Source organism: Oryzias latipes, chromosome 12, assembly GCF_002234675.1.
Source record: "Oryzias latipes chromosome 12, ASM223467v1".
NCBI lineage: Eukaryota > Metazoa > Chordata > Actinopteri > Beloniformes > Adrianichthyidae > Oryzias > Oryzias latipes.
The window spans coordinates 13,763,627-13,786,237 of record NC_019870.2 but is presented as its reverse complement, the minus strand read 5'-3'; the positions used below and the strand labels follow the sequence as shown (position 1 = coordinate 13,786,237).

At 40.3% G+C, this 22,611-nt stretch overlaps 6 protein-coding genes across 11 annotated transcripts; 2 read left to right on the top strand and 4 right to left on the bottom strand.

Moving 5' to 3' along the window:
* Positions 1–1,105: 1,105 nt before the first annotated feature.
* LOC101161910 lies at positions 1,106–3,910 on the top strand. The gene is made up of 2 exons (XM_004074925.4): positions 1,106–1,350; positions 2,576–3,910. Exons 1-2 carry the CDS (start codon positions 1,128–1,130, stop codon positions 3,241–3,243), a joined length of 891 nt encoding a protein of 296 aa, XP_004074973.3. The 5' UTR covers positions 1,106–1,127; the 3' UTR covers positions 3,244–3,910.
* Positions 3,380–7,627, bottom strand: rnf185 (ring finger protein 185). Of its 5 annotated transcripts, XM_011481824.2 has the most exons (7): positions 7,554–7,627; positions 7,036–7,280; positions 4,803–4,821; positions 4,608–4,720; positions 4,464–4,518; positions 4,128–4,245; positions 3,380–4,050 (listed from the first exon to the last, which is right to left on the bottom strand). In XM_011481824.2, the coding sequence occupies exons 2-7, from the start codon at positions 7,209–7,211 to the stop codon at positions 3,953–3,955; spliced, it is 579 nt and encodes a 192-aa protein (XP_011480126.1). In that variant the 5' UTR covers positions 7,212–7,280; positions 7,554–7,627; the 3' UTR covers positions 3,380–3,952. The 5 variants fall into 5 exon arrangements, with proteins under 5 accessions (XP_011480126.1, XP_004074838.1, XP_011480127.1 ...); XM_004074790.2 differs by having other exon boundaries at positions 7,036–7,572; XM_011481825.1 differs by having other exon boundaries at positions 3,380–4,047; positions 7,036–7,572.
* Positions 7,628–8,983: 1,356 nt separating this feature from the next.
* On the bottom strand, positions 8,984–10,549 carry LOC101161661 (chemokine-like receptor 1). The gene is made up of 2 exons (XM_004074924.4): positions 10,429–10,549; positions 8,984–10,345 (listed from the first exon to the last, which is right to left on the bottom strand). The coding sequence occupies exon 2, from the start codon at positions 10,332–10,334 to the stop codon at positions 9,318–9,320; it is 1,017 nt and encodes a 338-aa protein (XP_004074972.1). The 5' UTR covers positions 10,335–10,345; positions 10,429–10,549; the 3' UTR covers positions 8,984–9,317.
* A 3,334-nt stretch (positions 10,550–13,883) lies between these two features.
* Positions 13,884–15,905, top strand: LOC101167135 (iron-sulfur cluster assembly scaffold protein IscU). The gene is made up of 5 exons (XM_004074788.4): positions 13,884–14,040; positions 14,792–14,905; positions 15,099–15,209; positions 15,303–15,381; positions 15,450–15,905. The coding sequence occupies exons 1-5, from the start codon at positions 13,939–13,941 to the stop codon at positions 15,539–15,541; spliced, it is 498 nt and encodes a 165-aa protein (XP_004074836.1). The 5' UTR covers positions 13,884–13,938; the 3' UTR covers positions 15,542–15,905.
* A 293-nt stretch (positions 15,906–16,198) lies between these two features.
* Positions 16,199–18,726, bottom strand: LOC101166889 (transmembrane protein 119). The gene is made up of 2 exons (XM_023961123.1): positions 18,398–18,726; positions 16,199–17,087 (listed from the first exon to the last, which is right to left on the bottom strand). Exon 2 carries the CDS (start codon positions 17,000–17,002, stop codon positions 16,319–16,321), a length of 684 nt encoding a protein of 227 aa, XP_023816891.1. The 5' UTR covers positions 17,003–17,087; positions 18,398–18,726; the 3' UTR covers positions 16,199–16,318.
* Positions 18,727–19,177: 451 nt separating this feature from the next.
* Positions 19,178–22,030, bottom strand: LOC111948366 (putative protein TPRXL). 2 transcript variants are annotated; one of them, XM_023961122.1, is made up of 2 exons: positions 21,494–22,030; positions 19,178–20,893 (listed from the first exon to the last, which is right to left on the bottom strand). In XM_023961122.1, exon 2 carries the CDS (start codon positions 20,868–20,870, stop codon positions 19,698–19,700), a length of 1,173 nt encoding a protein of 390 aa, XP_023816890.1. In that variant the 5' UTR covers positions 20,871–20,893; positions 21,494–22,030; the 3' UTR covers positions 19,178–19,697. The 2 variants fall into 2 exon arrangements, with proteins under 2 accessions (XP_023816890.1, XP_023816889.1); XM_023961121.1 differs by lacking the exon at positions 21,494–22,030 and adding an exon at positions 21,249–21,408.
* Positions 22,031–22,611: the final 581 nt, after the last annotated feature.

The window sequence follows — 22,611 nt, the reverse complement described above, 5'->3', positions numbered from 1 at the left end:
CGTTATACACCTCTTTCATCTTTTGAAGTGGGGCAATTTGCAGAGTAAGGGGGTTACACCAACAGCATCAACAGAAACAAGACATTTTGTCATGTTATATTTGAACACAAACAGCAACACCGGCCCAGCTCCTCTTTCTTCCACAATTTCTGATGTCTTGGACAATTTCGTGATTCCACTTCCAAATGCAGGACTTTGTCTCTGACAGACCGCTGATGTAAGTGTGTTCCAGAGTATTATGAGATTATAAATACCTCCTTTAAAATTACATCCAGTGATGCCCAATATTTACACACTGCTTCCATCACATGATATCACTTCTCTGAATGCAAACAGAATAGGGTTATACAGTCTGACTGGCATTGACGAAACTTTTTTTTTATCAATTATTGCCGAACATAACATTCCATTACTTGTTAAAGTCCCATTGTGATGGTCTTTTGATCATTATGATTATGCCGTTTTTAGACAAAATCATTGTCTAGGACATATAGAGACAACAGTCCATTAGAAATGCGCCTCTGAGTTGTGGGTGTTGCTGCAGAGTAAGCCTTCCCCCACTTCCTATCATCCATCTGTTTACAAGATTTCCTGCTAGCTTGCAGCCCTTGACCCCCACAGCTATAGGCTTTTTCCACCATTTTTTCGTCTGCTCCTGGTTTAAAAATGAAATACTCAGAAATGCAACGTTAAGCTTAATTTGCTTTATATATGGCCTCCATCAAGAGGAAAATGTTGCAAGAATATTTTAAAACACCAAGAACCTAATTTTCCTTGGAGTGGGTTTTTTTAAATTTTAGTGCACATGTTGGTGACACTTTTTCTGGATATACCAGAAGTTCAAAAGAAGACTATTAGATATAAAAGTTGTGTTGCAACATAGCTTTTTAATGCAGCAACATATAAATTTGGAAAAAATGTGGTGTCCAACATATAACATAAAGTACTAGACACCTATATTACAAAATTGCTGCCTTGTTAAAGCAAAAATAAACAATTGAGTGCTTTTCTCTCAGCCAGAGACCGCATTCATCTCTAAAGAACTGATTTAGTGTGACTTAAGGGCGCGCAGAGCCAGGTGGTGTTGGAGCTCCACCACCTCAGCCTCGCGCGGCAGGCGGCCCGCGATGACGCGCGCGGCGAAGCGGCAGCTGGGCGGAAAAGGCGGGAGAAGCTCGCCGCTTCCGCGCAACAGAAGCAGCGCACAACAGTGTTCCGAGATGGACGATAAGTTGATATTGGCTGTGTTTCATTACCCAGAGCTGTACAATGCCACTTTACCTAATTACCGCTGCACAGACAGTCGGGCAAACGCTTGGAGAAACATCAGCATTGCGCTTGGTCTCCCACGTAAGTATGTTTTGTTTATTGTAACTTCATCACTGCCTTCAATTTAAAAAAACAACTTCTATTAACGGGGAAGCATTATAGACACTTAAAGCACCGATGCTTTTTATGGGTAAAGTAGTTCCCATTTTGCTTTTAACTCTTGGTAGATCTTTTTTTCCCTGCAAACGTGCCTTGGTGGTGCGGACGCGCGTGCCGTGCTAGCGGTAGCAGCCGCTCCGTACAGGCCGCGTCACGCAAAACGACGTAGCCCCGTTAGTTACCGCACCGCACATTCTAGACGGAGCAGGTGGGATATACGGCTCGGTGCGGCGGACCGAAGCGGAACTTCTGTCGCGCCGCGTGCTGTGGTCGCTTTTTACCGGGTGATTCTTTTATTCTTTTATTTTGAAGAGACTGTGGAGCCCCCCCCGCGCGCTTCCCCCCCCAGACCACACAGGGACTGAATGGGCTAAAAACAAACAAACAAACAAAAAGGGTTATTTGAGTTGAATCAAGTTAGTTAGTTTTCAATGCAGGAACTTATAATCATGTTTCTCAGAATTTTTTTTTTTAAAACAATCATTTATGAGTCAAAGAGACAGGAAGTAATATTTTGGCAGTAATACAGATAGCATAGTGAAATTCTAAAAATACTTGCAGATTTAACATTTCAGGACATATTGTTCATTTAAAAAATAGAAACTAAATGTTTTTATTATAGATAGGCATATATAAAACACATTTTGTTTTACATATCAAATTTATGGATCTATATTCATTTAACCATATATTGATGTCAGCTTCGTTTAGTCTTTTTGAGATGTCAAAATTTTTATTTTCCTTTTCTTCAAACATACATTTTAACAATATACTTTATATTTGGCTTCTTGTACTCCTTTGGGCATTAAATAAGTGATCATAAATTACTTTAAAAATGTGATTATCCAATCCAGTTCAGAACTAATTCCTCACAACTTTCCAAATGATTTGAAAAATCACTAATTCTTTACAAAGTTTAGCTGTAAAATGGCAAAATACCAGTTGATTTTTTTTTCATTGTCAAAAAGAGGTCAATTAAAAAATAATAAATGCAGGTCAGTTTTGTTTAAGAACAATTACTTGCTCATTTGAATCTGTAAAATCCATGAATACTTAGAATTAAGTGTGGAAAATGTTTCCTACATTTAACCCTCCCTTTGGGATTGTATTTTTCTTGTTATTGACATGGATATTTTTCCTTCCTTAGCCGAGGACTGTAAAAGAAAATGGAAAAACCTGAGAGACCGATACCTCAAGGAAGTTAGAATGGAGACAAAGAACAAGAGGCAAGGAGACTTTGTACAAAGCAAGTGGAGGTACAGACAATCCATGAACTTTATTGCCCCGTTCACAGGATCAAGGGGCAGTGGGGCGGACGTCTGTGGTGAACAAGACCAGGAGAATTTGGATGAGTTTGAGAGTCCAGATGCAGAAGGCGCCACGCTGGAGCCAGCAAAGAGCAACTTGAAGCTCGCCGCCATACCACCTGAATCCAAGTCTCAGGTGGTGTTTGTGACCCAGCCGTGTCCGGACCATCAGGTGACTCAGCTGGCTGCGAAGATGCCCCCGGGCTCACAGAATACCCCACAGAGCAACACTGGCCGTAAGCGTAAACTAATGTCGGATACGGTGTCGCCGCCTTCCCCCTCTGGTACCCACACCCCCACCAAGTGGCTGGTTAAGGACGACGGCGTTCCGTTCGGCTCCAGGTCGCGGGACGAGGACGAGCTTTTCCTGCTGAGCTTCGTTCCGGCCCTGAAGCGGCTCGCCCCGCAAAAACGCTGCGAGACCAAGATGAAGATTCAGCAGATCATGTACGAGGCGGAGTTCAACGTTGCACTGGCGGAGCTTCAGGAGAAAAAACCGGAAGCGTGAACTCGAGAACAATCTGATATCCAGAAAAACAGCACCTATTTTTTCCTTACTTTTGTAGCACAACGTTTTGAGATGGAACCAGGTTATTTATTGGACAAGTCCAACAGAATTACCGGAAAAAAATACAGATACTAACTTGATTTTTCATAAAGCTTTACTGTCACTAATGGATATACACATTTTGCAAAGTTAATACATATTTAACAGTATTTTGTTTTGTCATGTACAGTTTGTTTTTACATTTAATTACAGAGAAACAGAGCTGAGCAAGTAAAGATCATCCAAAATTAAAAGGAGAAAGTGAATTTATTATGGCTGCACAAAGCAGACAAAAGAGTAGAAGTTTGTAAACATCCGGGCGGGTAGTGACTAAAATCTCTCATTTACAGTATCATGCACAACATTTACAGTCTTTCCTTCAAAACCTGACACTGTCTGTTGCATCTATGAGGGCTGCAGTGAGGAGAAATAATAGGAAGGAATCAAATGGACTTTTTTCTTTATTGGTGCTGCTTTCTTGCATGTGCAGAAAGTGCAAGCATGCATGTTTTTTGAAGAATTTCCAATGACTGGTGGTTGATGTTAAATACTCATGAGTTTTGTAATTTTTGAAAATCTGATGATTACATTTTCATTTTTTGTCTAAGGTAGAAATGCTAAAAAGATCTAAAAAGGCAAATCCGTCACAGTTTATCTTTGTGCGACCTCTTCATGCAATCAGCAGCCAGAACATGATGACCAGGGCGACAAATAGGAAGAGTCGGGATAGAAACTGTTCGTCTGTGTGTTGAGGCGTCCCAGGAGCTGCTGTGTCAAGTAAGAACCCCACAGGTTAGTTTTTTTTAGACTCATGCTACAACACAGAGATCATTCAGGAGAGCTACCTGGGGGAGGCCGACCATCGTTGATGTTGAAGGCCGTGGCGAAAATACCAAACGGGAAGGCGCCGATTCCGAACGACATCTGGAAACCTCCATCGCCGAAGCCGAACCCCTGAAAACCCTGAAAGGAGCGCCGTGACAGCTGAGGGGGTCTGACGGGAAGCTAACGTTGATGCAACAGGTTGTAAAATCCCTGCTCACTCTCACGGGAAGAGCTGCATCTCAGCTGCTAGTGTGTAATGAGACTCCGTGGTTTAGTTAATGGATGAGGCAAGAATCTACACAAACTTATTTGTTATTTTGATGCAATAACACAGACATATTCCTGCTCATACTTACACCGCGGTTCTCTGGCTCAGGCCGTTGTCCTTGAGGTCGAGGGGGGGTTCTTTCTCTGCAAAACAGAGTCCCATGTCTTTTTTTTGTGCTAATAAATTGATAATTTGCTCACATGATTTCTAAAATTCGAGGTTAAATAGCCACCTGGGATCCTGCTGACCCGTGCTCCCCCTCCCATATAAGGGGATGACTTTGTCCCGGCTGATGCCAGCTTTACAAACTGGACACACTTGTCTATTGGGTCGAGTTTCTAACCACTGCGTGAAGACAGGAGGGTTGTTAGAAAGCCAATAAAACCACTTGAGCTTAGTGTTAAGAGAAGAAGACAAAGCTGCTTACCTGATGCAAACACGGCCAACTATAGAAGTTAAAAGAATAGAGATCACATTTCATTCATTAAAATAATAATACAAGCCTGATTAAAGAAGATCTGTACAGAGCATTACACTTAAAATTCCCTTATGTAATTTGCCAAATGTTTATAAAGGACACACGGAAATGTAATTGTGCTATTATTCAAATTATAAAAATTCAAAATGTAACTTTTAGACTTTGATCTTTCTCTAAACTTTAAGACAACCTGGTACTGAATTGGCCCTTTACAAAAAAACATTAAACAGAATAACACATATTTTTTTCTAAAGCTTTATTGTTCCATTGGATCTGCCTTTTTTATACACTACCCAAATGCTGCACGACACAAGACTGAAGTCGCTGAGATAAATAACATATGGAATTTATTTACAGAAAACACAAAAACATTAATTTGAGAAAAAATAGTGGAATTTTAGAAGTTTCTATGCAGCTTAAGACACCCAGGACCTGATTTAAACTTGGAAGTCTATTTCTGGTGAGTCTCTACACTTCGGTATTGTACGCAGATTTACAATGAGGCTTCCTGTTGCTTTCAATTCAATTACATTTTATTTGTACAGCCCAAAATCCCAACAACAGTTATCTCAATGGGCTTCGTACCAGTAATTGTAAAGTAAACATAAAATAAAAGGATCAAAAATATATTGAATTCAATAGGAAAATTTTAAACTGAATCAACTAAACAGATTAAACTAAACAGGGCATCTCTGCCCTCAGACCCCTCCTTCATGGTAAGGAAAAACTCCTAAAACAAACGGACTCCGTAAAAAAAGAAGAACTCTCAGGGGTGTCCACATGAAGGAGGGATCCTCCCCAGGACGGACAGGCGATGTACCAGTTATCTAACTCCAGAACTACAACTTTCAGAGATGCTTCTGAAATATCAGTTTGTTAGCTGCAAGTAGTAACATGACGTTTAGCTAAATTCTTCAGTCGTATGACCAAACCTATTGATTTCTTTATGTTACAAAACAACTTCAGGTCAAAAATCTGAGTTAACCACAGATAAGCTTCATAAACTATTCTACGAAGCTCTATTCACAGTTTAATTGGCTCCCTTGTACTTAAAAACATTGACATTCTTTTAAATACAATCTTATCAGCACGCATAACTCAATAGGAAAACAATATGTTCAAGTTCCTTTTATTTATCATCCTGCAGTTTTTGGAGAATTTCTCATGTGATTAGATTCTCTGGCAAAATATGCAAAAAATTATTATTTTTATCTTGAAAAAAATATGGTTTTAACTATCCTTTTTTTTTTACTTTTCCTGTTCAACAGCTGAGCAAACAGATGAGAGCTGAAGGCCTCTTGTGTCAGACATTACGGTACAACAGGGGGTTATGAATCTTCTAACACACAAGATGAATATTTTAATATACCACTTCGGTAATTTAGACTTAACTTTATTTATATTAAATATATTTGAAACCGTTTTTTGTTGGACCGGACAGAAAAGAAGAAGAGGGAAGAAGAGAGAGGTTTATGTCCTTCTGAGGTGGATGAGGGAATGTAAAAAAAAAAAGAGAGAGAGTGCCCAGTCATCCCCACCCCAAGACCCCGGCTGAAGCAGCAGTGGTAGTCAGGACCCCCAACTCCCGCATGATATAGCAGATAAAGAAAAACTGCCGGCCGGGCAATCACATCTGCCACCCAGGCCAGGGCCAGCAGGATCGCCACAGCCCCCCCCCAATGCCAGACAGCAGGGAGGCAAAGGGGAAAAGAGAGTGCAAGGCCCAGCCCGACCAGAAGAATAGCCCCCCAATAGGAGAGCACCCAAGCCCCAGATGAGCAGCCCACCACCCAGGAGTTCGTTTCTGAGCATCCCCCCACCCAAGGGAGACCCACCCCATGCTCCAGGCAGCCACCCACCCAGCCCATGGGAGGTCCAGGAGAGGGCAAAGCGGGGCCAGGCACCCCTGCCCAGGAGGAGGGCACCCAAAAGAAGTGGGGGTTCCCAAGGACTGTTGATAACATTAACGATCCTAACCCTTACAATTTAATTATACTTTTGAGACCAAAAGGCAACAGAACACAGTTGTATAGCTATATGGGGAATTTTTTTTGGTGTGTTTGCTTTACTGATGTTTACATTCATGTATTTTACTTGTTACACATGCAGAACTACAGTCTCAAACAAATACTAGGAGGAATTTCAACCATGTAAACATAGTAAAGAATAGCTGGTAACTTACCAGAAGAGGTGTCCGCAAAGACTGATCACAGCATCTTTCGCGGTGTCCAGGCAGATGTTACACTCGAAGGTGCTGTCCTGGCTGCCTCCCTCCGCTGCGGCCGAGCTGCTCGATCCCGAAGTTGTGCTTTCAGCCGTGGAGCCAGAGGCTGGGGCTGAGGGGGCAGCCGCGGCCATAATCAAATCTGGATCCTCACAGCCAACACTAACGAACTTGCCTCAAAACTCGCACATATGAAGGCCCCACTGGATAGCAAACGAAGACAATGAGTCACGGAGTTTCAATGAATTTTCGCAGTTGGTCGCTCGGTCCGTTTAATTCCAGGCTAATGCTAGCAAACAAAGCCGTAAAGACGGGTTTTTACCCACTGACGTATACTTTACTACGAAAATAAACAAACAATAAAAAGTACTACAGAAAAACAGTTTAAATTATAAACCAGTCTGATATCTACGTCCAAATTGAATCACAGCGGCAAACCATAAGTTGAAGTTCTGAGTTAGGAAAAATATTCTTACATGATGTGACGTCATATCCGCTGCTTCACAAGCACGCGACAAGTTAGTTCCTGGTCAAAAGAAAGAAGGCGGGGCAGAATATTCACGAAATAGCCAACAACCCTTAATAATTTCTTTAAAACGAACTTTATAGAAAAAAGTTTAAAACTTTTCTTTAAATAACCGAGAAGTTTTTAGCGTGCATACATTTAAAAAAAAATCATAAACGTAATAAAAACCTTGAAGAAATAAACAGGGGCGCAACTACCTAATTTCACATGCGGCCTCATTACCCCCCCCCCCCCCCCCCACGCACACAGACATAAATGCACATTAAAAAAACATCTCATCCACCCCTCCTAAAGCTATCTAAACAACACCTTTATTGTTTAACTGTGTACATCTCATTACTTCTTATCTGATCTTGGAGTATCAGAATATTTTAGTGAGCTATTTACAACCGTGTATTGCCTCAATGATTCCCCAAATTTGTGTGGTGAAGCTCATTCAGAAGGATCTTCTGAGTAAAGCCTGGCCCCGGCTCTCTCCTCTGCACCTCTCTGTTCTTCTCCCTCTTCATCATCAGCTGATCGTCTCTCTTTCTCTCTATCATCATCATCATCTGAACCTCTCTCCTTATTCTTCTCTGTTGGGACTGACTTGTCATGTATGTCTGCACTTGTTTTCCTAAAATAAGTGAACAGGTGGTCAGCAGAAGCTTAAACCAGAATGAGCATCTAGGTTTTTGTGACTTCAATAGTTTAATTATTCCTACCTGAAGTCATTTCTGCTCTCTTGTATATCAGATGCATCACCAACCTCACGTCTGTCTCCTTCACCTCTTGTCTGTGTTCTTCTCCACTAAATCATATGGCCAACCAACAATTATTTCATGTTTAAAATAAATTGAACGTCTTGCTAATGCATGATTTTATTTATTTATTATGAAAACTGCCGTGGGGGCACCCAATCAGTTACGATGTGCTTCTGTTACTGACCATATCATGTAAATATAAGTGCACAAACAGGTGGGAAATTAAAAAATACGGACTATAAATAATTGTAATAACATCGGTTTGGCGCCCCCTTTGGCCGGCGCCCCCATACCAATCATGTGCTGCATACCTACTTTTTGCGCCCCTGGAAATATAGAAAAAATGACAACAGTGATAGTTTTTTTACTAGAATATACAGCAAAAAAACATGGTTTCAATTTTAACTGTTAATCAAAAAAGACAAATTTGTGTAGTGTAATGTGTAACTCAAGAATGAAACAGAAAAAGTTTTTAAATGTAGTTTTTATCAATCTGTATTGCTCTAAAACAATTAATTTCACCTGAACAAAACTTTACATTCAAATTTGTATTCACATTTTTTTTACATTTATTTTTTCAAAGTCATAAAGCAGCTTTTTTGTACACTTTAAACATTTTTTTGTATATATTTAAAAAATAAAAACACAATTTATCACAGTTTTTTCTTTATGTCTCAATTTGACTGTTTTCATCAAGGGAAAAAAAACGTTTTTATTCATCTTTAGTTATATTTCAATTTGGTAATCAACCCAAAACAAATGTAAAAATTACCAAAATGTATTGATTTGTTTGTAGCCTTTTTTGTTTATATAGGCAGAACATTCAAGATCTAATAGCAGCAGTCAAGTACAGTGATCAAATGTAATGTTTAGTCCAGTAGAATCGGAATAACAGCAAAGACTCAACTCAAACATATTATTATTATGTCCCTTATTGATGTTGTCACATTAGTATTGATGAGTGCATCAAATTAACATTTGATGATGTCCAGGGACTTGGATCTTGAATTATTAAGGGCAACAGTTCGTAGATCCTCGCCCATGGCTTCCTCAATCTTAGATGTCAAAGATTTCTTCAGGGTTTGCTTGAAGTCGTTACCAATAAAAACGTAGAGAATGGGAGAAACAAAGCTGTTAGCCGAAGCCAAGGTGGCTCCTACTTTCAGTCCAGTTTTAAGTATTTCTAAGTTATAATTCTTAAAGTCCAGCTCCAAGAGGACGAAGGTATGATAAGGCATCCAGCAGCAGAAAAACGACAAGATGAGTGCCACCATAATTTTATAAGGTTTCCTTGACCTGACAGTCAAACCTTTCATCTTAAGACTAAGCACCACGCAGCAGAGGATAATTACTGGAAAAGGAATCAGAAAGCCAAAGACGAATCGACTCAGGGCCACTGCTGTGTGTCTGGAATGGTTCACATAATCTGTGTAGCACTGAGTGACCGAACCGTGGACTGTGACTTGTCGGAAGACGATCGTGGGCAAGGTCAAGAGTGCAGACAGGAGCCACACCAGGATGACCACTCCAGAGGCTTTCCGAACTGTCCGGTGGTTGTGCGCCCACACAGGGAACAACACCAGGACACATCGATCAGCACTGATCAGAACCAACACAAACACACTGCTGTACATGTTGAGAAACAGAGCAGATGAAGTGAGTTTGCACAAGACAACCCCAAAAGGCCAGTTTGAGGTTATGGTGTAGAAAACATCAAAGGGCAAAAAGACACAGAATAAAAGATTTGAAATCGCAAGGGAGGTGTACCAGGTGGTTAAAACTGATCTTTTCATTTTACATCCGCAAACCCAAACCACTAACGAGTTTCCGGCAATCCCAAGAGTGGATATCAGGATGTTAAAGGCCACAAGAAATTGAGTTAGACCAATCTGAGGATCAGCAAAATGGAAGATTTTTGTTGATTTTGAGGTCTCCTCCGTTTCGTTTTGAGGCACATAATCTTCATAATTAGGATAGTCCAGATCCATGGTTGCTTCCCCTGAAAAACGAATTAGCAAAACATTTTTTTCCCATAAACCGTAAATATAAGAAGCAAAGACAGAAAGACATAGAAATACTCACAAGATTCTTTTGATGTTGAAGCCAATGTGAACTCGGGGTTTTTGCGTCTTGCTCCGATACTCAACTTCTCCCTTCTGCTTCCTGATCAGTGTTCCGGTTAAAAATTACCACAAAAATTTCAGGGCTGCCCATGTAAGATCCTGTCTTGCTGCAGTTTTGAACAACAGTGAAGGTAATGAGAAAAAAAGCACAAAAATATAATAATGATAATAATAATAAAAGTCCTGTACTAAATAATGACAATGTATGTTTTATATATTTAAGAAAAGATTTGTTCCTTTTTCTTGGTTTTTGTTGGTAACACTAACAAAATGGTGAAAAATTGTAGTCTACCTTTGAGTTTTGACATATCACATGACGCCAACTGAAAAAAATGTGAATTATTTATGTATTTGTCAGATGTTTGTCTTAGCATTTGCTAACCTTTGGAGGGAAAAGAGTTAGTTCAAAATGACCAGAATTTATTCAATAAATAAAAGAAAACCATAAAAATATATGAATATTTGATGTAACAAAGGTTATGAACTGTATTGAGTAACATTCCCTTCAGTGACAGAAACACAAAGTATGCAGTTCTCCTGATCCACACTTCCCTAAAACCCATGTTTTGGAAACAAAAAAAAAGGGAAATGTTTTGCTGAAATGTTGTTTTTACTTAAATTTAAAATCATATAAAGATTTATCATTTCAATAACTTGTTTTACTTTTCTTGAGTTCATTATTTGTAAAAAAAAATATACCTTCAAAACAATTAAAACTGTTAGTTTGACATAATAGTTTGTTACCAAAATAAAAGCCTTAGAAGTTTTTGAAAAAACAAATTAAACACATTTTTAGGAACGTTTCTTTGGCGGGCTATAGTATCATGGTGGAAATTGAATTTAAAGTTTTCTTGTTGTTTACACAATGTTATAATTTTTGTATTCTATATTTCTGTCTTGCATTCGGACTGATGCAACATTGAAACTTAAAAAGTGAAACATTTAATTTCTTTCTTAATATAGTTCATAATATTAGAGTGAATGTAGTAAGGGTTCATAAAAACTCTGCCATATTAAGAGACAAAACTCAACTTTTTAAAAGCCCCTTTATTATCCTTTTGGTTTTGAAGCTATGAATTCCCCTTTTGAGTGGTCAAAAGGACTATGAAAGCATGATACAATCAGTAGTGTTAAACTGGTAAAGCAGCAGAAATTAGCTTAATAAATTTATCACACTGCACTTCATACTCACACGTTCTTTGATTGATTTAGTCTTATCTGAAAAGGTGTTTAAAGTATGGATGATTGTATCTACATACCAGATTGTATCTTGTAGCAAAAAGGATTGTTCTTTTTGCAGATTCTATATCTAGTAACAAATTAGAGTTTAGAGTTTATTTATATACGTAGAACAAGGACAATGTACAAAGGAATAAAAGAACATTGATCGCATGAAACATGAACCTGTGGCAGGTTCTCGCAAATTTTGTTGATTTCCACCTGTAGTTCCTGGAAAATTAAGAAAAAATAAAAGCAAATTAATTTTTAAAAAACTGTTGAAATTCAACAGAGTGGGATAATGTGACGATATTTTCAACCCAAAAACAAACAGAGCAGATTTACAGAAACAGAGGAAAGCTCCAGACCAAGTAAATGAATATTTTCTTCTATTCATTACACTTTTAATCAGAACCATTCTAACATACTGCTCTACCACACCTGTTCATAACAACATACGTAGAGACTCTCTGAATTTACTTATGTCTGGAAGCTTGCTTTTACTCAATAACCAGCGCTTTGGTAAGAATGAGAATGTATGGGAATTTGTACATAGTCAGGATCACTTCAAGGAAAGGGCGTTTTACTGACTCATGAGTAAAACTGAGTTTTACATTTAGGAATGCTACACTCACCCCTGGGTGACAGACAGGGTTACTCACAGTGTTTTTAGAATAGAGAGTTGCAAACATTTTCAGAGGGGGTCAGAAGCGATGCACATAATTTTATAAACTAAGCACACATTTGAATAGGTTCAAGGTTTCAAATATCAGAATACAATATTTAGCAAGTACATAACATTGATGGTAGTGCTGTGGTTTTTTGGGCATGGATCTTCAGGGCATTTTTAATACAATAATTTGAGTGGTTTTTTGACTGTTTTTCATGTTTGACACCAGGATGTGATAGATTACAGAAATGGGAGGATGATCATTGCATTTAAGTATGTACTTGATGCTTCAAAGGTAAGAGAGTTTCTTATGGATCTAAATTTTGATAGATTATATTGTATTAGTGTTGTGTAACTTTTTGATATGACCTTTGAAACTTAGTGTCTGATCTAAAATTACCCCGAAGTATTTGGATTTCTTTTAAGGGGAGCCGGTTTAGCTCGTGCTGGTTTCCGGCGCCTTCAGTCCATGAAACCAGGGTTCAAATCTGTGCTGCTCCCTATTCCCTTCTCTACTTCTGTGCCGGTCCCAAGCCCAGATGAATTGAGAGGGTTGCGTCAGGAAGGGCATCCAGCATAAAACATTGCCAAGTTAACCATGTGGCTCGTCCTCAAAAGAGTGGCTGTTTCACTGTGGCAACACCTGATGGGAAAAAAGCCAAAAGAGGAAGTATATTTGGATTTCTTTTGACCATTAGCTGCAATCTCGGGATTACATCTGTGTTTGATAGCAAATGTGTTTATGATAACTCCCTAACACTGACAAAAACTGATATGTTCTGGATAGAAAATCAAGAATCAAAGGGCTTAATTTTTATATTTATGTTTTTTTTTAACTTGTATTAAAATGACCTGCAGTTGAAGATTGCACTTCGTGTTTTTGCATGTGTTTGTCCGTTGATAAAGAAATGTGGGCAGGCTACATAAAGAAAAATATATTTCTAAATAGATAAAATCTCAAAAGTTGTTTAAATGTCTGCAGAACAGCAGTAGTTCATTAGAAATTTGCCTCGTGGGCGGTACTGTTGGTGCAGAGTAAGCCCGCTCCTACTTCCCGACATCCATTTCTTTACACACTCTGCTGCTAGCTTACATCCCCAACTAAACATTACTGGTGCAACAAAATTGGCAAGCAATATTGGAACTATCTAGCCATACAAGCGGATGCATCAGAAGGCAGCAGAGCAGGGAATTTGTGGCTTGCCGTAGCAGCTACAAGCTTCTTCCAATGGCGCTTTTTCACCTGCTCCTGATTCACAATGATTCCAAGAAAGAACTACTCAGATATGCACTTCTAAGCTCATGAGAAGCTTCTAATCATGAGAAAAATCTCACATTTGACATTCTTGACCTTATAAATACAGAGGTAAACACAATTTTTTTCAAATACCACTTCCTATAGCAAAGAATTGTATGTTGTATAACAAAAAACATGGTATTACATGTGCAAAAACAAAACAGTAAACTGAGCATGCGCAGTCCTTGAATAAGACCTGGAGTTTAGTCCCTCCCCCTGGCTTTGACTGGGGGAGGGGCAACACAACTATAGCTGTTGATGTCTAACTACGCCATTCCGTCGACATGGCGGGTACTGTGATGAAGAAGTGTTTCAGCCCCCTGTCTGTTCTCACCAGGAGGCTGTCAGTCCCGGAGTACATCAGTCAGTGCTGCTATCACGAGAAAGTAAGTCTTCTCGTCTCGGTGAAGCGCTTCCACAGCCCTCTTCGCAGGGCTTCACGTACATTAGCCAACAGCGCTGTTAGCTTTGCAATTAGCTTCAGGTTAACTTCGTTATGTTTGGCTTATTATGGCGATAAGTTAACAAAATGCTTTATTTTTGTTTGTTTTGTTCTGTTTGGATGCCCAAATAGGGCCATTTAATTGTTAGGAATGGAGATAGTTAGCAAAAAAGGTTACGAAATCTGTGATTTGACCTACAGTGGTCAAGACCAAAATAAACACAAAGTATTCTGTAGTTTATTTATGCTTTATATTCGCTTCATTCATTTCATGTATTTGTGGTCGGTCTGCTTGCACTGGTTAAATGTTTATTTTCTATAAATGTTTTAAACTTCATTGATGAAGATTGCATCACATCGCATGCATCACTTTTTCTTAGAAGGTAGAGTTATTCTTTCAAATAGGAAGTTTTCAGTGGGGTTGTTGGCAGTAGCAGCTGCTGGATTACAGAATGGGACATGTCCTAAATAACTCATTGGCCCTTTGCTATGGTCAGAATGACTCAGCAGGAACTAGAGGATGGACTTTATTTGGTGGACAATGCAGTCCAGCCTGTCAGTGTTTTCAGTCTCTTGCATAGGGAATGGCATATCAGGGGTTGTTTAACAGGGATTCTGAGATTTATTTATTTAAATCTTATTAAGAGGAAAAAGCAACAGGAATGTACTAAAAAATCATTTTCTTTTTTCTGTAGGTGGTGGATCATTATGAGAACCCAAGAAATGTTGGTTCGCTGGACAAAAAGTCTAAGAATGTTGGAACTGGCTTAGTGGGTGCGCCAGCCTGTGGAGATGTCATGAAATTACAGGTTTGTTTGTTTTCTAAGAATAAAGAGCAGCTGTTAGCCTATTTGTAATAATAATAATTAAAAAAACTGTCGCTTTTAATAAAAATGAACACATTAAATGGTAATTGGCATTAATCTTGCGTATGTTGAATACAGTGGGCTTTGATTTTGCTGTATGAACGATATTTTTTAAAAAAAACCCCATCCTTTTCAGATTGAGGTTGACAGCCAGGGAAAGATTGTGGATGCCAAATTTAAAACGTTTGGCTGCGGCTCCGCCATCGCCTCCAGCTCTCTGGCCACCGAGTGGGTGAAAGGCAAATCTGTGAGTAAACACTTTCAGCTGATTTCACTGTATATTTTATAGAATTTCTTTTATTTTTGGAACAGTTTGAGTGCTACCTTCCTCTCTTCTCAGGTGGATGAAGCTCTGAAGATCAAGAACACTGACATCGCCAAAGAGCTGAGCCTTCCACCTGTTAAACTCCACTGCTCCAGTAAGTGGAATACATCGGATGTTCTTCTCATTCAAGTGCACGTGTATGACGCAGTGTTTTTCCTGCAGTGCTCGCAGAGGACGCCATCAAGGCAGCCCTTGCTGACTATCGCCTCAAGCAAAGCGACGGCCAGCAGGAGGCAGCAAAGGTCAGCATCTAAGGACAGTCACCTTCAAGAACCAAAGGAACAGAAGCAGTCAAATCATTTTACGTGTCATCTGTTACAATAGCGAGAATCCAGACCTTGTTCCACTGTAGCAGCACTACTCCAGGCTTTCAGCGTTAGCCTTTGACCTCTGCTTCTGTCCACTCTCTTCTAGCCTGTCACTTAAACGCACAATTTATGCACTGTTCAGTTTCAGTCTTAAACTGAGCCTTATATTCTTCAGACTGAAGGAACTATTGGTCCAAGATGAAAAGTTTTGTAATAACCTTGACTGATATGAGTGGAGGGGTTCCAGAACACCAATATGTTGGTGCAAAGGCTTGTTGGAAAACCTGCAATTAAAGTATTCCAAACTATTGTTTCATGTGACGCATTCATTTCTATACTATTTATTGGATTTTTCATTTTAAAATGTGTGGTTTCATATCCCTTTCTCGTTTTAGAAACTAAATCTGTGCTCTGACCAGAATAAGCTTGTGGCCATGTGTGCTGATTGTTTTAATGTATTCAAACTTCAATATTTCTTCTCTTAATGATTGTTCTCAGGAACAGATGATGCCTAGTGTTTTTCTCAGACTGAAGTTGTTCGGCATACAGAAGTTACTGCTTTTGAATAAATATGGCTCATAAAATAAGCACAAAATCACCAAATTTGGCTGCTTTGAAACTCTTAAAGTTGCTCAAATTTTATTCTGTGGGTCTGGCCTTCAGTTGCCCTGTTTCAAAAGTTACAAAAACACCAGACGGGCCTCCATCTATGCTTTCTGCTGCTCAGAAAGCCGTCTTTTCTCCTGCGAGAAGTTGAAGTGTGGCGGAGTCGTTGTGAATGTGCAGGGAAGCTGGCCGCAGGTTCCTGTCAGCTGTGGGCTCCTGTGAATCCTCATCTCCTGGATGCAGCTCCAGCTGTGGACCTGATGCTGTTCCGCTGTCACCGAGCTCACACGGCTCTTTCTCTTCAGGGACACTTGAAAGCGCCTGGTCCAGGATGGTGCAGTTTGATTTGGAGATGTTTTCAGAGGCGGGGTCTGCTTCCTGTTGGCAGGACTCATCTTTCTCTGTCGCGTCTGTAGATTTACTGGCAGCTCGCAGGCTCTTGGCCACTCTCATGATGTCGGCCTGCAGCTGCCGGTGAGAGTCCACCGGTGAACTTTCGTGTTCACATGCAGCTTTTCCTTGCACTTCATTAAAGGATCTAGCTCCTCCGGTCTTGTCCCTCTCATCCACATACATTTTTGAAGGAAACGAGGCAGGATAGTAGGAATTCACTTTGCGCCTGCGGCTCATCAGAAGCCCTCCGCAGATCATGAGGAAGACCAGAAGGACCAACGCCGTTATCACCAGGATGAGGAGCACATTTTTCTCCAGGAAGTCAACCAAGTCTTTGAGGAACTCCTGCTCTGCTCTGGCAGGTTCTGTCGGAGTTTGGAGTTTAGTGGAAGGGACTGTAGTGGACATGAAGGCGTTTGTGCTGATGAGTTCCTCCTCATCTGTACTTCCCTCCAGACGACTGTAAAAAGTTGTGGGTGTGGCCAAGCTGCAGCTAAAACACAAAACCACACACAGACCGACGTGACGAAGGACCAACAGGAGCATCGTTTCCTCTCAGGATCTGTAAACAACAGCAAATGTCAGTGAAGGAAAAGCTTTAACTTCATCTTAACATTTAGATAAAGAAGGGCTTTCCTCAAAATATAAACCCAGAAATCAAATGATTCACGTCCAGGTTTTAGTTTTTAGCCGTAGTAAACTGTTACAAACCCTGCCGACAGTTTATCTCAGTCTGACAGAGGAATGTAGTAAGAAAACACCTTCAGAGACGCAGCAGCTGTTGAAGGATTGCAGCGCTGCTCAGAGGCCAAACTAAACTGAAAAGCAAACTTTAGAAACAGGACTCAAACACCTAGAAACAACATCAACCGTCTGCTACACAGGACCATACATGCTCTGGATAATGTAAGGAGCAGACTGTAATTAGATTTAAAAAAAGACAATCCTTTAGCACATTAACAGCTGCTTTAAGTGTACGACTGTTTATTCCACAACCAACTTAACTGCAGATCACCCCCCCCCCCCCCCAACCCCATCCATCGGGCCTGAGGTCCACCAGATTTGTTTAAAGATGTAAATAAAGAATGTCGAGACATAAACTTTACAAGTCGTCTGTTTCAATCGACCAAAAGCCTGTCGCATTTTTTCCACTCTCTTTACTTCTTCTTAGGGAAAACTGTGTTGCTGCTTAAGAAGTAAGAGCGACTGATGGAGCTCTGAGCCAAACAATCAATTCCCATTTTTAACTCAATAGTAGCTCTTCATCAAAAGTGTTTGTATACTCATCAACTCATCTTCCCAAAGATTTTTTACTTCAAAAGTTCTGTCATTTGACAAAAACACAGCACTACTTTTGTGTATACAGCAAACTAACTTTTGGCACTAATTATAAATACTCTGTCATCTAACTAACTTGGATTCCTCTCAACTCGTTGCTCTGCTTCTGTGTTCAGATCTTTCTCACAGTTCCATCTGTGTGCAAGCCGACTCACACGAGACTCTGGAAACTGGAAATGGAGGGTGGGATCCCCCCCCCAAATGAATCACTTCAGACACAAAATTTCCCCCCTAATGTGCCTGTGCACATAGAAAAACACAAACATATGGATATTTGAGGTATTACCATATGTGCAAAAGTAAGAAGTAAAATCCAGGCTTCCTGTTTTGATTTTAAACGATTGTTTCTCAGTTTAAATCCTCAGTACCTTGAACCTGGATGCTCTGAAAGTATCGCGGTGCGTTCAGGTCACCTCTTTAACATCCAGTTCCAACTCAGACACCATAAAGGCACTTTTTACTCACCATTCAGCGTGGAGGAGGGCTGCGTCTCTACTGAAATCCCCTTTGATGAAGGGAGAGCGAAACCAAGACGTGAAGCCTGCAAGCGACAGCCTGGTGAACCCCAACGCTTCTGCAGTTTCAGGTTTCACTGGGGTTCGTCTGAACAGTGCAAGAAAGATGCCATTAAGCAGGAGTGCAGATCCCTCCTTCTGGCCCTTCACTGTTCTCCTCCCCCTTTGGTTTCCTTCGCTGTGTCTGGACTCCCCGGCCTGCACACAGATTGCACACAGATTGTTCTTGTTAGGTAGGAGTTTATAATGTGCTCTGGGGGCAGGGGGCCTCCTCTTTACTCACTCTAATCAAACATTTCTTCAAAACTTTAGAAAGCTGAACCCCTGACAGCTTTAAGCTTTGCCATTCTCAAAAAGGAGTCTACTTTTTTTTTTTTTTTTTTTTTTTTTTTTTCTTTTTTAGGTGTCACATCCAAAATGTGTTTGATGGAAGAGGAGCGGCCCGCTCACTAATAAGAGTTGCACGGAGTCATTTATCCAAAAGACACAAAATAACAACTCACATGATGCGAATGTGACCACTTTGAGGCAGAGAGTGTGACCAAGCGTTTTTCTTTCTAGAAATCCAATGTGCCATCACACAAGAGAATTCTGGGTGTCTATGGTCACCAGGAGCCTCACTCCTGCCTCCGTTGGGTTTACATTCATCACCTCCAGAGCTGAGAGGAAAACACATCCTGAACCATCCAAACGCTGGGTTTTTTTTAAACACAAAAAAGAAGCAAGAAAATAGGTACTTGTGAAACTTCTTCATTAAAAAGGTAAGTGACTAAATGCAGACTTTCATGGTGACTTTTTACCATTTACATACACATTAAAAAAAAAAAAACATTCACCGTCTTCTATTTAAAACTCCAACTTCTTAAAAGCTTTTTTTCAGTCTGAGAAAGTCCATAACTTAAGTTTGACTAACATCCCTGCAGTCCAGGTGCTGAAACACAGTGAAACTGAAGAAAACGTAATCCAAATGTTGCATTTGTGATCAGAAAACATCTGTGTGGGACAGAAGGCCCCTTGACGGAGCCAGTCTTCCTGTCTCCTGCTGCAAAGTGAAAAAGCATCAGGGCTCCGGATGTTGAAAAAAAAAAAAAAAGGTTTTGATCTGTCTTTGCATCCTGGCTGACATCCTCCTGGGCAAGTGTCCATTTCTGCAAAAAATCATGCGTTTTGCCCAATGAACATGTTTGTTTGGGTGTCTGCAACCAGATAAAACAATCAGATAAGATTAAAATCTACCACATAAATCCTTTTCAAACACTTTCTGGAAGAAAGCTGCTCAGCGTGAGGTTATCTCCTCCCTCCTCATCGCTGTCTCCCCCGGCGGGGAACACCAACACTCCGTTGGCGACTGGATTGCGATGTCTGGTGTAGTTGTGATGCCTCTCAGGAAGCAGAGATGAGATGCACATCATCTCCGTGGACTGTTTGGGTCTTTTGGCCTTCTGCTTCCTTGCCGACAGCTTGGCGCACAGAAATATGGTGGAGACCATGAAGATGGTGGCCAGCACTGCCAGGGCGCCGACTGCAATCAGGCATTTATTTACAATTCCCCGGGTGGAGCAGGATTGCGCCGAACTGCTTGTTGTAGTTTTGCATTTTTCACTGGGAGACGTCGTGATGCTGCTTGTTGGGAGTGATCTTGTTGATACTTGACGGATCCATCTAGGAGAAGGACTGCTGATGGACCCAGTCGTACCAGAAAGCGGAGATGATGTTTTGGAGATTCTTGTGGGTGGAGGTCCGGATGAAAGACTAGTTCTGGCGGATGTTTGTGTCATGGAGACGTACGAAACAGGCAACGCACGAGAGGTTGACACCATCGTCGCTGCTCCAGAAGATGTGGAATTAGTAAGGTTCTGAGTGGAGAGGGAAGCGCCCTCAGTTGACCCTTTGCTGGTGGACCGTACCACTGATGTTGCATCAGAGTGACTGATGGATGTGGAAAGCAGAGATGGAGGAGTCTCTGAAGCTGCAGCAGAAGCAGCTAAACTTGTGGGTGAGAGCTTATGCGTTGACACTGTCATTTTGTATGAAAGCTGTGCTCTTGTGGTCTCTGAGCGGCTAATTGAGTCTTGTGTTTCAGTGAAAAGCCGCTGAGAGCTGCTCGTAGCACCTGAGGTTCTCAAGATGACCAAACCAGTCGTCGGAGTATTTAAGCTTCTGCTTTCTTCTAAACTTGTCGTGCTCACTCCTGTGGGTGACACAACCTCCCCAGATGAAGAAGCACTAACTTGTGCTAAGTTAGGAGCACGAGTCCAGGTGACAGGAAGCTGCTGTGTGACTGGCGTCGTGGTCATTTGCTGTGTGGTGTTGCCCAGCTCAACAGCAGCGTCAGTGGCTCTGGTTAGTGAATTGGAGGTTGTCATGGAGTCCACCATCACCAGCACGCACAATCCACACAGCAAAGCCTTGTCTATCTTCATGTTGAAGTGATTGAAAAAAAGATCTGGAAAAAAAAGATTCAGATAAACTTCGTATTAAATAGAGCAACGTAGAAAAAAATAAAGACAGGAAAACGTTTATGTTGAAAGTATCATGTGCCTCCACCACACCCCTTGCTTCAGAACAAAAAGAAAAAGTTACCAGCAAACCACATAAATACCCACATAGAGATTTATCAAAATATACGCTTTTTTTCCCCTTTTCATTTAAAAAAATGCATATTAAAAATATGCACATAAAAAACTTTAATAATATGAGAAAAATAAGTAAACAGGGCCAGGAAAGAAGCAAAAACAGCCTTTCAGAAAATAAAAAAACAAAGATCACAAATAAAATACCGGTAAATAAAAACTTCTTACCTTCCTGCTTTTAAATGAAAGAAAATATGAAAAATATGAAGGAAGAACCATTATCTTTACAGCGCAGACATGCTGACTGTTTCTCTGTCTCACACAAGAAACAGGAAGTAGTTACCACAAAAAAGCTACAGATAGTCTAGATAACTTAACACCCCCTTTCAGATCCAACCTCTAAAACGTCATCATGAAACCTTCAGTTAAAACAGTTTTAAGAAAATTCAGTTTTATTGTTTTAAATATCTTACCTGGCGGATAGAAACCAGAGAAGAGCCCAGGTTCCTCTGTGTGAAGCCTTCTCTACATGTCCTGATAATGGCTTCATTGAAGGGAGCAGGAAGTTGCCAGTTCTGTAAAAGGCTCAGTCTCTGACTAACACTTTTCTACGATTTCAAGCTTTGAGTTCATGCTGGTGCACACAGCAGTCAGACCGGGGCCTCGCAGGAGTTAGTAAATCACAACATCAATGTCAGTGATATGTTTTATGAGGAAAAGAAAGATATGAGCACGTTCTGGTAACAAATCGAGATATGAACATGAGATTTCCAGAGCTTTTCAAAGGGTGATGCAATCCAAAAAGCATCATGCATTAAGCTTGAAGTCACATTTTGTTGCTATGTGGAAACAAAACTGTCATTTCCTGTGTCGGTAAGTCAGAGTGAGATGTGCATTTGACACAGACACCTAGTTTTTTTTTGGTTTTACTGAGCAGAAATGGAAAAAAACAAACCCTCCCCTCCCAAAAGTGTTTCGGGAAATAAACAGTTGGTATCCATAGCAATGTTGACACCTTTGTTTCTCTTTCTTTCTTCAAGTTTTTAATAAAAAAAGTAACTTATTATTTTCACATGACTTATTTTTTTAGTGGTGAATGTAGTCGACACTCACCTGCTCCGTGCTCCTCCATCAGCACACCTGTTCACACTCGCCTCATCATTGGGGCCTTTTACCTGTGAGCTTCCTAGGCCCTCACCTGTCTGTTTTAGCTTTCCTGAGGGCCAAAATCAACATTTTGTAGCATTTTTCCACTTTGTTGGGATAACCAAGACGGAAATTAAACCCACATTGTGCCGTACAGTAAATTCTTCTGATCTAAATTCATTTTTATTATTCCATGTGTGCTTTTTGTCTGAAATGTTTCTAAATTCAAAGCTGTAACTTCATTTGCAATGCTGCATCTTAGCCAGAAGCCCATTTTAGTCATGCTAAAATTAATGAACATTTATTTCAGTTAGATTGTAAATTGTAAAAACTGCAAAAAATTACATTTGGACATTTTGTTCCTTGTGTGACATCGCTTTGACATTTATCAAAAACAAACAGGAAAAAAAAAGTTCAGATCTACTTGAGACATGAAACAGTCTAG

Excerpts from the sequence above, each read along its gene's own strand:
- LOC101161910 (XM_004074925.4), top strand. The coding sequence starts at position 1,128 with ATGACGCGCGCGGCGAAGCGGCAGCTGGGCGGAAAAGGCGGGAGAAGC. Across the intron at positions 1,351-2,575 it reads CATTGCGCTTGGTCTCCCAC|CCGAGGACTGTAAAAGAAAA; the intron begins GTAAGTATGTTT and ends TTCCTTCCTTAG.
- rnf185 (XM_011481824.2), bottom strand. The coding sequence starts at position 7,211 with ATGGCCGCGGCTGCCCCCTCAGCCCCAGCCTCTGGCTCCACGGCTGAA. Across the intron at positions 4,246-4,463 it reads CTGAGCCAGAGAACCGCGGT|GGTTTTCAGGGGTTCGGCTT; the intron begins GTAAGTATGAGC and ends CGCTCCTTTCAG. Across the intron at positions 4,051-4,127 it reads CGATGGTCGGCCTCCCCCAG|CAGCTCCTGGGACGCCTCAA; the intron begins GTAGCTCTCCTG and ends TACTTGACACAG.
- LOC101161661 (XM_004074924.4), bottom strand. The coding sequence starts at position 10,334 with ATGGATCTGGACTATCCTAATTATGAAGATTATGTGCCTCAAAACGAA.
- LOC101167135 (XM_004074788.4), top strand. The coding sequence starts at position 13,939 with ATGGCGGGTACTGTGATGAAGAAGTGTTTCAGCCCCCTGTCTGTTCTC. Across the intron at positions 15,210-15,302 it reads AGTGGGTGAAAGGCAAATCT|GTGGATGAAGCTCTGAAGAT; the intron begins GTGAGTAAACAC and ends CTCTCTTCTCAG. Across the intron at positions 15,382-15,449 it reads TGTTAAACTCCACTGCTCCA|TGCTCGCAGAGGACGCCATC; the intron begins GTAAGTGGAATA and ends TTTTTCCTGCAG.
- LOC101166889 (XM_023961123.1), bottom strand. The coding sequence starts at position 17,002 with ATGTCCACTACAGTCCCTTCCACTAAACTCCAAACTCCGACAGAACCT.
- LOC111948366 (XM_023961122.1), bottom strand. The coding sequence starts at position 20,870 with ATGAAGATAGACAAGGCTTTGCTGTGTGGATTGTGCGTGCTGGTGATG.